The 13,949-nt window shown below is 45.6% G+C and overlaps 1 protein-coding gene across 5 annotated transcripts in view; it reads left to right on the plus strand.

Annotated features, from left to right (window-relative positions):
• Positions 1-12,343, plus strand: part of SSX2IP (SSX family member 2 interacting protein) — a 57,528-nt gene extending 45,185 nt beyond the window's left edge. For all 5 annotated transcript variants that reach the window (XM_068239127.1, XM_068239130.1, XM_068239131.1 and 2 more), the window contains 2 exons: positions 5,011-5,155; positions 10,558-12,343. In XM_068239127.1, the coding sequence (XP_068095228.1) occupies positions 5,011-5,155; positions 10,558-10,594 (182 nt within the window). In that variant the 3' untranslated portion in view covers positions 10,595-12,343. The remainder of the gene's footprint in view (positions 1-5,010; positions 5,156-10,557) is intronic.
• Positions 12,344-13,949: the final 1,606 nt, after the last annotated feature.

A 13,949-nucleotide genomic window follows, 5' to 3' on the forward strand; every position in this document is an offset into this window, starting at 1 on the left:
CACGGCAATGTTCACATTCCTAGCCTAGTGGTGTCCACACACAGCAATGCTTACATTCCTAGCCTAGTGGTGTCCACACACGGCAATGTTCACATTCCTAGCCTAGTGGTGCCCACACACAGCAATGCTCACATTCCTAGCCTAGTGGTGTCCACAAACGGCAATATTCACATTCCTAGCCTAGTGGTGTCCACACACGGCAATGTTCACATGCCTAGCCTAGTGGTGTCCACACACAGCAATGTTCACATTCCTAGCCTAGTGGTGTCCACACACAGCAATGCTCACATTCCTAGCCTGGTGGTGTCCACACACAGCAATGCTCACATTCCTAGCCTAGTGGTGTCCACACACAGCAATGCTCACATTCCTAGCCTGGTGGTGTCCACACACAGCAGTGTTCACCTTCCTAGCCTGGTGGTGTCCACACACAGAAATGTTCACATTCCTAGCCTGGTGGTGTCCACACACAGCAATGCTCACATTCCTAGCCTAGTGGTGTCAACACACAGCAATGTTCACATTCCTAGCCGGGTGGTGTCCACACACAGCAATGCTCACATTCCTAGCCTAGGGGTGTCCACACACAGCAATGTTCACATTCCTAGCCTGGTGGTGTCCACACACAGCAATGCTCACATTCCTAGCCTAGTGGTGTCCACACACAGCAATGCTCACATTCCTAGCCTAGTGGTGTCCACACACAGCAATGTTCACATTCCTAGCCTAGTAGTGCCCACACACAGCAATGTTCACAAGCCTAGCCTAGTGGTGTCCACACAGCAATGTTCACATGCCTAGCCTAGTGGTGTCCACACACAGCAATGTTCACATTCCTAGCCTGGTGGTGCCCAGACACAGCAATGTTCACAAGCCTAGCCTGGTGGTGTCCACACACAGCAATGTTCACATTCCTAGCCTGGTGGTGTCCACACACAGCAATGTTCACATTCCTAGCCTAGTGGTGCCCACACACAGCAATGTTCACAAGCCTAGCCTGGTGGTGTCCACACACAGCAATGTTCACATTCCTAGCCTAGTGGTGCCCCCACACAGCAATGTTCACAAGCCTAGCCTGGTGGTGTCCACACACAGCAATGCTCACATTCCATGCCTGGTGGTGTCCACACACAGCAATGCTCACATTCCTAGCCTGGTGGTGTCTACACACAGCAATGTTCACATTCCTAGCCTGGTGGTGCCCAGACACAGCAATGTTCACAAGCCTAGCCTGGTGGTGTCCACACACAGCAATGTTCACATTCCTAGCCTGGTGGTGTCCACACACAGCAATGCTCACATTCCTAGCCTAGTGGTGCCCACACACAGCAATGTTCACATTCCTAGCCTGGTGGTGTCCACACAGAGCAATGCTCACATTCCTAGCCTGGTGGTGTCCACACACAGCAATGCTCACATTCCTAGCCTGGTGGTGTCCACACAGAGCAATGTTCACATTCCTAGCCTAGTGGTGCCCACACACAGCAGTGTTCACAAGCCTAGCCTAGTGGTGTCCACACACAGCAATGCTCACATTCCATGCCTGGTGGTGTCCACACACAGCAATGTTCACATTCCTAGCCTAGTGGTGTCCACACACAGCAATGCTCACCTTCGTTTAATCCTTTTGTTTTGATGGTTCTAACTGCTTACTGGCAGGTTTTTATCTATTCCATCTCCTGATGGTGGATTCTTAGGCTTTCTTTATCTTCAAATGCACTTAATGAACAACAGTTGCTCAGAACAACTACCAATATACTATGTAAACAAGTAGGCTTTGTAGAGATCGTTGCTATGGAGTGCTTTTAAAAAAAAAAAAGTGTGTGTGTATGTTCGCCCATAAGGAGATTGGTCCAAAACCTGTCTGTGACAGGTAAGAACCATTACATTAAAAACGCTTCCTGTAAATAATGGCGTAATTTACAGTACATTTTACTGCGGGATCAATGTGCATCTTTTTGTGTACACATGTATTTTACATTTACAGTTTTTCATCATAGCGCCCCCTTAAAGTGTACCAGCTATGGTGTAAAAGAAACAAATTATAAATACCTGCGGCTTCCTCCAGGCTGATCTCTCCCTTACTATCCACCTGAGCCTCCTGGATCCTCTGCAATTCGCCCCATAATATCCTTGGTTCTGGGGCGTGCTGAGCATGTGCGGCCTGGCCACGCACGCGCCCCGCCACACTTCTTCTAAGGCTGGGAGTGTTATGCGCCTGCACAGTACACTTCCGGCTACAGGAGCGTGATGGGGGAGCTCGCAGGGCCGGACTGCGCCGACTTGCCCCAGCCAGAGGATTTTCCAGGGCAAATTGCAGAGGATCCAGGCGGGGGAAGAGGGCGAGGGTCCAATCAGCCTGTAGGGGGCTGGACGAAGGCACAAGTAATTTACAATTTTATTTCTTTTACACCATCTCAGGTGTACTTAAAATGTGAGGTCTCTTCCACACTCGATTGGATGTTTGGCGTAAGCATAGCTTTGTTTGAGCTGCACTATCTTGTATACAACTTACCGACTCCTACGCTTCACTATGATTTGTAAGGGTTGCAGAGCAGTGAAGATCTAGTCATATATGCGGCGTGCTACAATTCCCATTTTTTTTTTTATCATCTAGGTAGCACTGGATTTCTTACACACCCTTTGCACTGCAGTTGCTATACACGTAAAGACACTGAAGCGAAATAGAGTGATATAATGAATTGGTTGTGTAGTACGGATAATTACTAGAGCATTAGTAGCAAAGAAAATATTCAATTTTTTTTATTTTCAGTTATATAGTGTGTTTTATAACCTTGCATCATTCTGTCATAGTTGCAGTTTACACAGGACTTGACATTCTAAATATTTTTACAGAGCAGGCCAGTGAACTATTGACCTGTCCTCTGCTGAGAAAAAGATACAGTGACTGACAGTTGTGATAACAAGCTTCAGAAGACAGAGCTCTCTGCGACTTTGAAAGTGGTGGAGCTCCGTGGCTCTTTTGCATAGATGACTGGAATTTCTTAACTCTTCCTGTACTGAAAACATTAGTAGCAGAGATAGGAGTCTAATATTGTTTCATTTCTTAGCTGTACTACACATGCAAATCATATAACATTTTTTTTTACTCTTCAGTGACTCTTTAAATAACTGCCATTTTCCTAACTTTTGTTATAAACTGTTCTAATCACCTTTTTTCGACACCAGCAACTTCTTATAGTTGCGTCTCACGGACTGTGAGATAACTTGACTCTCAACACAGCAAGCAGGAGATAGACTTTCTCAGGCTTCTTCAATATACACGTTATTTATTCAGGAAACAGAAATACAGATAGATACAGTTCATCATATCCTAGCCACGCCAATCTTCATGTTGCGTTACAAGCTTCTTGATTAAACTTCCTGCTGAAGTCAATCAGGTACCTTCTTTCTAACCTACGTTACACTAGACTACCTATGTACAGCATACATTATATAAGATTACATATAGGATGAAAACTACTTAGAGGTTCCAGTCAGCATTGAGAGCTAGTGTGAAAGTAAGAAGCAGAGTGAGCTCCCATCGCTCACTCGGGCTTTAATACCGACTAGAAAAGAGTTAAATATGACATCATCTTCGCCATCCCCTAAATCAGACTATTGGTAGACCCACTCGTGGTGTCATCATACACACCTACTCGATTAATATTCAATGCGGCTTTTGACATACATACCAGAATGTGGTGTTTTAGTAAATATGGCTGATGTTTATTGTTCTAGTGGCGTACATGCCCAGGTCAGGGAGACCTGCGGCCTTGTCCATAGAACAGCTTCTTGGTATGTTCTGGTTCTGCTGACAGAACTGCAGATTTTCTCTCTAAGAGAAAATCCCCTTAAAGGGCAGGTCTGCTTCCCAAGCCTTTTTGACTAACTCAGTCCAAATAACTGAGGCCTTCTTAAATTATAACAACTTTTTGATCTGGCCTTACTATGATCTGATATGACCCAGGCACCTAGTAGGTCTTACTAGATTTGCCGATTTTTTTTTTTTTTTTTTTTTTTTTTTTTTTTTTTTTTTTTTTTTTATATAGAACTGTGTACAATCTTATGTTTGTATAGTGCAATGGAAGATGTTGGACTAACTATGGCAAGTCTTGCCCAAATGATACTGAATTTTTGAACATTTCCTAGAGTTTTGGTGAGCCAGTAAAGCTGCTGTTTAAACATAGGAACGCTAATTTTTAAAGTAGTATGAAACTCCGATCTCATCTATGGCCAAAAGCATTAAACGCAGCATGAAACTAATGGCAAATATAGGGCTTAATGGTTTCAAATTACTGGAGTTAATACTGGAACTTCTGCTTCATAAAATGGCAAGGAGCCCCCCCCTCCGTCTCCAATGCACACAGCTGAGGCAATTAAGCCTCATTTGAATCATGAATTTGCGTAGGTAACTAGTCGTTACTACTTGTGAGCCCATCACTAGTCCTGAACGGAGTGTAAATGAGTGGTTACCCACCCAGGTCTCTGCATTCCACTGACCAGATCTCCCTGCAGTTGGGGCACCTCTAGCTACCGAATACTTTGCAGCACCTATAGCTGCTTAATATTGAGGGTACCTCTGGCTACCTAATACCTATAACTGGTAAGGGAGAAGTGACAGCTGGGTCAGCCAGCACGCTTGTAGTGTGGTTTGGCGTTGGTTTGTAAATTCATGGAGGATGAAGTCTAGGGTGCCAGGACATCTGTGTCTATAGACTCCAGTGATGTAAATCCGGACCTACATTGAGAATAATGCATCCATTTCCTTCAATGCGGGACACAGTTGATCCCGGCGCTCAACACCATGCACCTCCGCTGGCAGTGGCCTGTCTGAACCAGCCCTTAGCGACTATGGCTTGTTGCTGGAGCTCTGTAACACCTTTGATGCGGAGTAACCTTGACGGTGATAAAAATGACTTGTAGTTGACCAGCAATCTTTGTTCTCGGTGGCTGTCATGATGTCGCACTTCTGTAGATTATTCTCATGTTTGTCTTGTCACATTTTAGGCCCTGAGCAAGAATCCCAAAATATCCAAGCCAAGTCTCCTCAAACGAAACGTCATTCAACACCTCCAGGCGATGTGACAAGAATCATCGGGAAATCACTGCCAGCCATTCCTCCCATCGCACATCCCCCTCTGCACAGATACAGGTATATCCCAGCCATTCCTCCCACCGCACATCCCCCTCTGCACAGGTACAGGTATATCCCAGCCATTCCTTCCACCGCACATCCCCCTCTGCACAGATACAGGTATATCCGGCCATTCCTCCCACCACACATCCCCCTCTGCACAGATACAGGTATATCCCAGCCATTCCTCCCACCGCACATCCCCCTCTGCACAGGTACAGGTATATCCCAGCCATTCCTTCCACCGCACATCCCCCTCTGCACAGATACAGGTATATCCCAGCCATTCCTCCCACCGCACATCCCCCTCTGCACAGATACAGGTATATCCGGCCATTCCTCCCACCGCACATCCCCCTCTGCACAGACACAGGTATATCCGGCCATTCCTCCCACCACACATCCCCCTCTGCACAGATACAGGTATATCCGGCCATTCCTCCCATCACACATCCCCCTCTGCACAGATACAGGTATATCCCAGCCATTCCTCCCACCGCACCTCCCCCTCTGCACAGATACAGGTATATCCCAGCCATTCCTCCCACCGCACATCCCCCTCTGCACAGATACAGGTATATCCGGCCATTCCTCCCACCTCACATCCCCCTCTGCACAGATACAGGTATATCTGGCCATTCCTCCCACCGCACATCCCCCACTGCACAGATACAGGTATATCCCAGCCATTCCTCCCACCGCACATCCGCCTCTGCACAGATACAGGTATATCCGGCCATTCCTCCCACCGCACATCCCCCTCTGCACAGATACAGGTATATCCAGCCATTCCTCCCACCGCACATCCCCCTCTGCACAGATACAGGTATATCCCAGCCATTCCTCCCACCGCACATCCCCCTCTGCACAGATACAGGTATATCCCAGCCATTCCTCCCACCGCACATCCGCCTCTGCACAGATACAGGTATATCCCAGCCATTCCTCCCACCGCACATCTCCCTCTGCACACATACAGGTATATCCAGCCATTCCTCCCACCGCACATCCCCCTCTACACAGATACAGGTATATCCGGCCATTCCTCCCACCGCACATCCCCCACTGCACAGATACAGGTATATCCCAGCCATTCCTCCCACCGCACATCCCCCTCTGCACAGATACAGGTATACCCCAGCCATTCCTCCCACCGCACATCCCCCCCTCTGCACACATACAGGTATATCCGGCCATTCCTCCCACCGCACATCTCCCACTGCACAGATACAGGTATATCCCAGCCATTCCTCCCACCGCACATCCCCCTCTGCACAGATACAGGTATACCCCAGCCATTCCTCCCACCGCACATCCCCCCCCCCTGCACACATACAGGTATATCCGGCCATTCCTCCCACCGCACATCCCCCTCTGCACAGATACAGGTATATCCCAGCCATTCCTCCCACCGCACATCCCCCTCTGCACAGATACAGGTATATCCGGCCATTCCTCCCACCGCACATCCCCCTCTGCACAGATACAGGTATATCCGGCCATTCCTCCCACCACACATCCCCCTCTGCACAGATACAGGTATATCCGGCCATTCCTCCCATCACACATCCCCCTCTGCACAGATACAGGTATATCCCAGCCATTCCTCTCACCGCACCTCCCCCTCTGCACAGATACAGGTATATCCAGCCATTCCTCCCACCGCACATCCCCCTCTGCACAGATACAGGTATATCCCAGCCATTCCTCCCACTGCACATCCCCCTCTGCACAGATACAGGTATATCCCAGCCATTCCTCCCACCGCACACCCCCCTCTGCACAGATACCGGTATATCCAGCCATTCCTCCCCCCTCACACCCCCCTCTGCACAGATACAGGTATATCCCAGCCAATCCTCCCACCGCACATCCCCCTCTGCACAGATACAGGTATATCCCAGCCATTCCTCTCACCGCACCCCCCCCCCACCTCTACACAGATACAGGTATATCCCAGCCATTCCTCCCACCGCACCCCCCCCCCACCTCTACACAGATACAGGTATACCTGGCTACCTATACTTGGGGCAGCTATACCTGCTAACCTATACTGGGGCACCAATGCCTGGCTACCTATACTTGGGACAGCTATACCTGCTAACCTATACTGAGGCACCAATGCCTGGCTACCTATACTTGGGGCAGCTATACCTGCTAACCTATACTGGGGCACCAATGCCTGGCTACCTATACTTGGGGCAGCTATACCTGCTAACCTATACTGGGGCACCAATGCCTGGCTACCTATACTTGGGGCAGCTATACCTGCTAACCTATACTGGGGCACCAATGCCTGGCTACCTATACTTGGGGCAGCTATACCTGCTAACCTATACTGGGGCACCAATGCCTGGCTACCTATACTTGGGGCAGCTATACCTGCTAACCTATACTGGGGCACCAATGCCTGGCTACCTATACTTGGGGCAGCTATACCTGCTAACCTAAACTGGGGCACCTATAGCTGGCATGGGGGGAAGAGAAGCACATCTGAATGTCTGGGGATGTGTGGCCTGTGTTAAAAAGAATTCCAGTGAACATTTTTACTGTTGGCAGGTGATGTAGCTGCTGAATGTTTTGTTTTTTTTTGGCAGTTGAAAACAGCTGTAAACAGCTATTTCCCACAATGCAGCAAGGTTCACAGACAGGAAACTGCCAGGAGTACGTACTTTTCTTGCTTCTTGTGGGAGGGGTTTCACCACAATATCAGTCATACAGTGCCCCCTGATAGTCTGTGAAAAGGAATAGATTTCTCATGTAAAAGGGGTATCAGTTACTGATTGGGATAAAGTTCAATTCTTGGTCGGAGTTTCTCTTTAAGGGGCGGGGTTTGGGGTGTCGGGGCTTATGTGCCCATAGGCTCCTGAGCTGTAAGTCCCAGACCTGATTGTTCCCCAAATATTGCACTATTGTTTTTCATTGTCTATCAGAAACCCGATCTGAAGTGAAAATTGCATAATATGTACCCAGCTACAAACAAAAAAGCCAGAATTGTAGCAAATCAAGTGCTGAGGCGAAGCTGCTGCTCAATCAGAATGTTGGATGATGATTTATAAAGCTGCTCTAGTTTTACACCAGCTATGTCTTATTGCTTCTTGCACTGGTCAATAATAATAAATTGATAACCATAAATAAAATCTATTTGTACCGGCTAAATCTGTTTTGATAAATCTGCCCCACTGAACAGTCCCCATTACTCAGAGCGTTTGCTAAGATGAAATCCAGCTTTGGTTATAAGATGATTTACATGTTGAGCTCACTGATCCATTACTTTAGAAATATTCCTATTTATTGTTCCCGGACTGCTGAGAAATGCTGTAGCTTTGATATCCACCAGGTGGAGCTGTTTCATTACTTACAAAAAGTGAACCAAACACTGGGAGAAACCAATCTCAGTGTAGTTTGCCTTATAAAAACAGAAGATATTTGCGATCAGCATTGATCATACAGAGTAGCTACGAGTACTTAGTTGTTCGGAATCGAAATTTAAATGAGATCGGGCTACCTGCTGCCGAGGAGGGGTTAACTTACCCAATGCATCCGCCTTATGCCTGGTACACAATTTCCCATCAGATAGATGGGTCGATAGATAATTTCCAGCAGATCCGATTTTTGTTTTGTGGTTTTTTTTTTTGTTTTTTTGTTTTGTTTTTCTGATCACTCCTATGCAAATCAATCAGAAACGATCTGACCTGTCGGAAATTATCTATTCGACCCATCTATCTGATGGGAAATTGCATGGTGTGTACCAGGTTTAAGACTATGCGTTCCGTTCATGTTCCACATCACTCCCATACTACCTTCTTCCGATTTGGAGGAAGCGTGGAACGTGACGTGGGATGCGAATGGAGCGCATCATTTTAACGTGGATGCATTGGGTAGTTTAACACCCCCCCTCCTCGGCCACAGGAAGCCCGATGTGGTTCTGCGTAGCTACTGGGTATGACCAACGCTACGTGCGATAATTCAGCTATGAGTGGTTTCCCATAATGCATCACTCCTGAATATGCAAATGATCTCTTTATGCCCCTGAAGCCAGACTCGGGCATGCTGCAAATCCGATTTGCAATTCCCTTCAAAACGAATAGAACCGCAGAAAAATGTAAAATCGCATCAAAATCGGAAACGCACGTAGTGTGCAAGAGCCCTTACATCCAGAACCACTGGTGTGTAGCAAGCCTATAGCTTTATATTTTACAGAGCCACATCAACCCAACATGCAGACAGCCTGTTTTGGACTGTTGGAACTCATCAGTACATGGCAGGGATTGATATGGCTCTATGGGATAAGGCTTGGACCAGTACAACAGAATCTCTCATGAATAACTAGTTATGGGTAATGAATCACCTGTGACTAAGAAAGCTACATCTCCGTATCTAAAAAGATCGGTAGTTCAGGATTTGTCTGTGTGGGAGCTGGAAAATTGCCATCAGATACATGTAACCAAAATGTGTCTAAAGATGCCCATTAACTCAATTCGATCAGGTACTCTTAATGGTACCTATTGCTGACGAATGATCGTTCTATCGATTGATCCGTCAATTCCAATTTCTAAAAAGTCTGTCAGTCTGATTGGATTGCATATCATTTTCCCCTCCATCGGTAGGTCTGAATGATCGTTTCTGATTGATTGCAACTATTGGATCGGACGGTCAAAAGCTGGGGGAATTGGATCCTTTTTTTTTTTTTTTTTTTTTTTTTCTTCAGTTTTGCTTTAAATAAGTGGAGTCCTCCTTTAAATGTGTGCCTTTTTTATACATACATCTTGATGTATTACTCTTTGAATGTTTGTTGCTTCATTAAAGAGTAACTGGCAGGCTGCAGAAGCTAATTTAAACCTCTATTCTCCTGTGTTAAACAGTTTAGAAGGAAGCCAAAAAGGCATTAGTGAAGATAAAAATCTCTCTTACCTTTGATGTGTGCTTATCAGCAAAGCTAATTAGACCCAAGAGGACGCAAGCCGCATACTATACTGCAAAGCATTCTGGGGCCCTCCCCTCGGCTGCTAATGAGACGTTACAGCAGCTTGTAATCAGTCCAGCGCGTAGCACTGATAAATCTCGGGCAGAGTACACTGCAGGAGTCAGCTATTGTTCCTAGCCACATGGCTCATTAATATTCACTGCACACTGTGTTATTCAGTACGAGCTGTTCTGTGATCAGGAAGCAGGCAGGACATGACGACACATTTGACAGAAAAACATGGAGCCTGCCATGAGCTGTCAGGAGCATCTATCTCTGCATATACTATATACAAATTCTGTGAAATCCAAACGTGGACAGTGAAATGCATATGTAATGTAAGTACAGCCAATCTTTAGCTACTGATATATGTGTTTATTTTCTCTGAGACCTTATACCTAACAGCTCCTCTTTAATACAACATCCTAATTCTCTTGTCTTTGTTTTGTTCCAGCAATGTAAGAACGAATTCGGACAGCAGCGACCTGTGAATGGAATGTTCTGGAAACAAGATCACACATAACATGCACACGCCGGCCTGTGGCCTTGTTCCTTATGTGTTCTGTGTTTTTAATTTATTACGCCTAGCCGCCCTCATTGGGCTCTGTTCTCCTGCTGTAGCGTTCACTGCCCCGCCTATGTTATGGTTTGTGTCCGTCGGCGGCACTGAAAGCATCTGCTAATCTACCCATCCGATCCTATATGGAGTCCGGTGTCGCTTCTTGGTCTGTCCCGTCTTGTCTGTGTGACGTACCTGACGTGGTACGTTCTGATGTTTCTCTCAGGGAATAGTGTTTTGAGAAATATCATCGCCTTAAATCTGCATAGAGCATTTTATGCCGACTCTTTTTTGATGAATTTAAATATCAATAAGGCTTCTGAATAGTTTAGCAAGTATTGAAGTGCAGAGTTTTTTAGCTGGGGCAGCCTGCTGGTGGGCTGCGGCCAAGTCATGTGACAGTATATCTCGAGCTAGGTGATGTACGGAAGCGCAGTATGTCGCTCTGCTGCTTGGAGCTGCTGTATTAGTCTATCCGATAGGCTGGAGAAGGGGATATCTAGACGTTCATATCACAGTCCTATAAATGTGCCCTATTATATTCACAATGCTTATCAAACAAGCTGAAGTTTAACGGTACAATTATTTCATTGGATGTGATGTTTCGACTCATGTTTTACGATCGTTAGTAATTGGAAGGTAATTATCGATTGTTCCCATACATGGGTCAGTTAGGGCATTTTCTCTCTTCAGATAGGATTGTAAAATCCAACTTTTGGATCGATTACATTGTGTGTTCTAATCGACCAAACAATAGTTTCACAACGACTTTCACCTAACATTGCACTGGTTTCTGTACAATTTGATCGTAAATATTACGTTGAAAGATTGTATCTGATGAAAATATTGTGCCGCTAATGGGCACCTTTTTAGAATGAGCTCATTAGTGGTCAGAAGTATTGATTTTTACCTATGAGAGGTCCTACATAGCCCCAGCCATGGGTAGCTGCTAGAATTGCATTCACTGAACAGAAATGGTTAAGATGCTATGAATGCAAGTTTTAATTCAAATTGTATGTAGCTTAGAACAAATAATCAAAATCAACAGGAAGTGCATGTGATGGGTCCAATTTCAAGCTGCATAATGTTTGCATGCAGTTCAGAATGATCAACATCGTGTTGACGTTTCTATCCTCAAATGATTCTTACAAGTTGCAAGTCACGGCAAATCATCAGTCAACCACATTTGTCGTGTGGTTCAGTAGCTGCTCACCTGTTACCAGTACATATTCTGTAAACGTGCTGCATAGTTTGCAAGGCAGTTCACAGAAATACTAAAAGCATGTAAAGGTTTGCTGTGGCTCAGGTCTGCACCAGTGAAGGAGAACTAGTTAGCAATCCTCAGTATGTGCCTATCTGGGCACTACAGAGAGTTTGGCGGTAGCCAATGAACATTCTCTCTAAGTCGATAGACTGACAAGCAAGTTGGGTTGGTCTTCAGGCTTCCGTTGGCCCCCTTGCTCCATTGCACAGTATCCTGATGGTTGGAGGCGTGTCTATTTGCAATGCTAGTTGGAAAACCGGTTTTGTTTCACTGCATGTAAATCCATTTCAGAAGTGCTTTCCCTTAAAGCACAAGTCCCATTCTGCAGTAGTTGTGCCGTCTGTCTGTGAGGCAGCTGTAGGAGAAAGCTCTAATTTGGAATTCTGTTTTTAATAAAGCATTAGACAAGAGGATGAACTCCATGTTTGCAAGTTTAGATTTTTATTCTGGTGAATTGGCTTATTAACTGAATCCCATCAACTCCATAGTCTTCTGCCTTTACACTGCTGCTGCTTAAAGGGCAACTGAAGTGAGTTATATGGAGGCTGACCTCTATTTCCTTTTAAACTATACCAGTTGCCTGGCGGCCCCACTGATCTATTTGGCTGCAGTAGTGTTTGAACACCTGAACCAAGCATGCAGCTAATCTTGTCAGATCTGACAATGTCTTGTTCAGGGTCTATGACTAAAAGTATTAGAGGCAGAGGATCAGCAGGACAGCCAGGAAACTAGTATTGTTTAAAAGGAAATAAATATGGCAGCCTCCATTTCACTCTCACTTCAGTTGTCTTTTTAGAGCCGTACGGACCTTATAATGGTCACTCAAAACAAACATCTGTTCTGGCTAGAAAGGGTTAATAAGTGCCTTCAGATATAATACAAATTGTATGTAGCTTACAATCAGGCCAGTGAAATGCGCATCATGCTGGTTTTGGCCCATGTTCAAGGTGTTCACACAAATTTTTATGCGAACCAAAATTATTAGCATGTCATAGGCTACCTCTAGTACCGCTATCTCCAGGTTTCAACACCTGACATAACTCGCATACCAATCGGCTAAGTTGGATTCTTCCAGTCCTCTCTACCACCCCTCCCTCCCCGTAGAACAGTTGGTGCAGCTGGTGTGAGACTGTCAGAAGCTACTGGTCTGACTGTTGGCTTTCAAGTAACTGATCTCTGTGTGGCTGTTTACACACTGATAGTAAATAAACGTATAGAATCTTAGATAATATGCCATCAGGAAGTATTAATCTATCCCCTATTTTCCAGTTCAACGAACATGAATTTTTGCACATTTAAAACTTATGAACTGAACATATCTGGGAAGAGCCAGATGATTGGTGTAGCAATATTCTAGGTTTCTGGTGATGTCATTGAGACTAAGCTCCACCCCCGCAGAGTTGCCGGGAACTAGTTCTGGCCCACGCGGAGTTGCTGGAAACAAGTTCTGCTTGTTAGCATGTGTGTTGGTCAGTTTTTCTTGATTAGCTTTGCAAAAAAAAAAAAAAGTCCAAGTACTGGTCTGATAAAATAGTTCCATATTGCTGAATTTTCTTACCTCATGCAGTGCTGCTGGGAACCTGTTTGTGTACTGAAGGCTTACATCCGTTAGAGGAAACCATTGTCTGAGCTGAGCCTTGTGAATTGCAGTGCAAGTTAAAAAATAGCAGCGAGGAGAGGGCCAGCGCATACCACAACACAAAAAAATGAATACGCCAAGCTAGCGACGACAAAGGAAAACACCAAGTTGCATGAAAAGCAGCATGACTGTCATCTTCTGTTTTTATACTATAGAGCATCTTCATTTACCCAGTAAGGGTGATCAATGAGATGCAAATTCTTCAGAAATTATGCAAATTTTTATGTAGATGCATGCAGTTTGAAAATGGACTAATCGATTTAACCTCCTTGGCGGTACCGGAGGGTGCCGCTCAGGCCCCGCTGGGCCGATTTTCACAATTTATTTATTTTTTTAAAACACGCAGCAGGCACTTTGCTTGCTGCGTGTTGGTGACGATCGCTG

This window comes from Hyperolius riggenbachi, chromosome 6 (assembly GCF_040937935.1).
Source record: "Hyperolius riggenbachi isolate aHypRig1 chromosome 6, aHypRig1.pri, whole genome shotgun sequence".
Taxonomy (NCBI): domain Eukaryota; kingdom Metazoa; phylum Chordata; class Amphibia; order Anura; family Hyperoliidae; genus Hyperolius; species Hyperolius riggenbachi.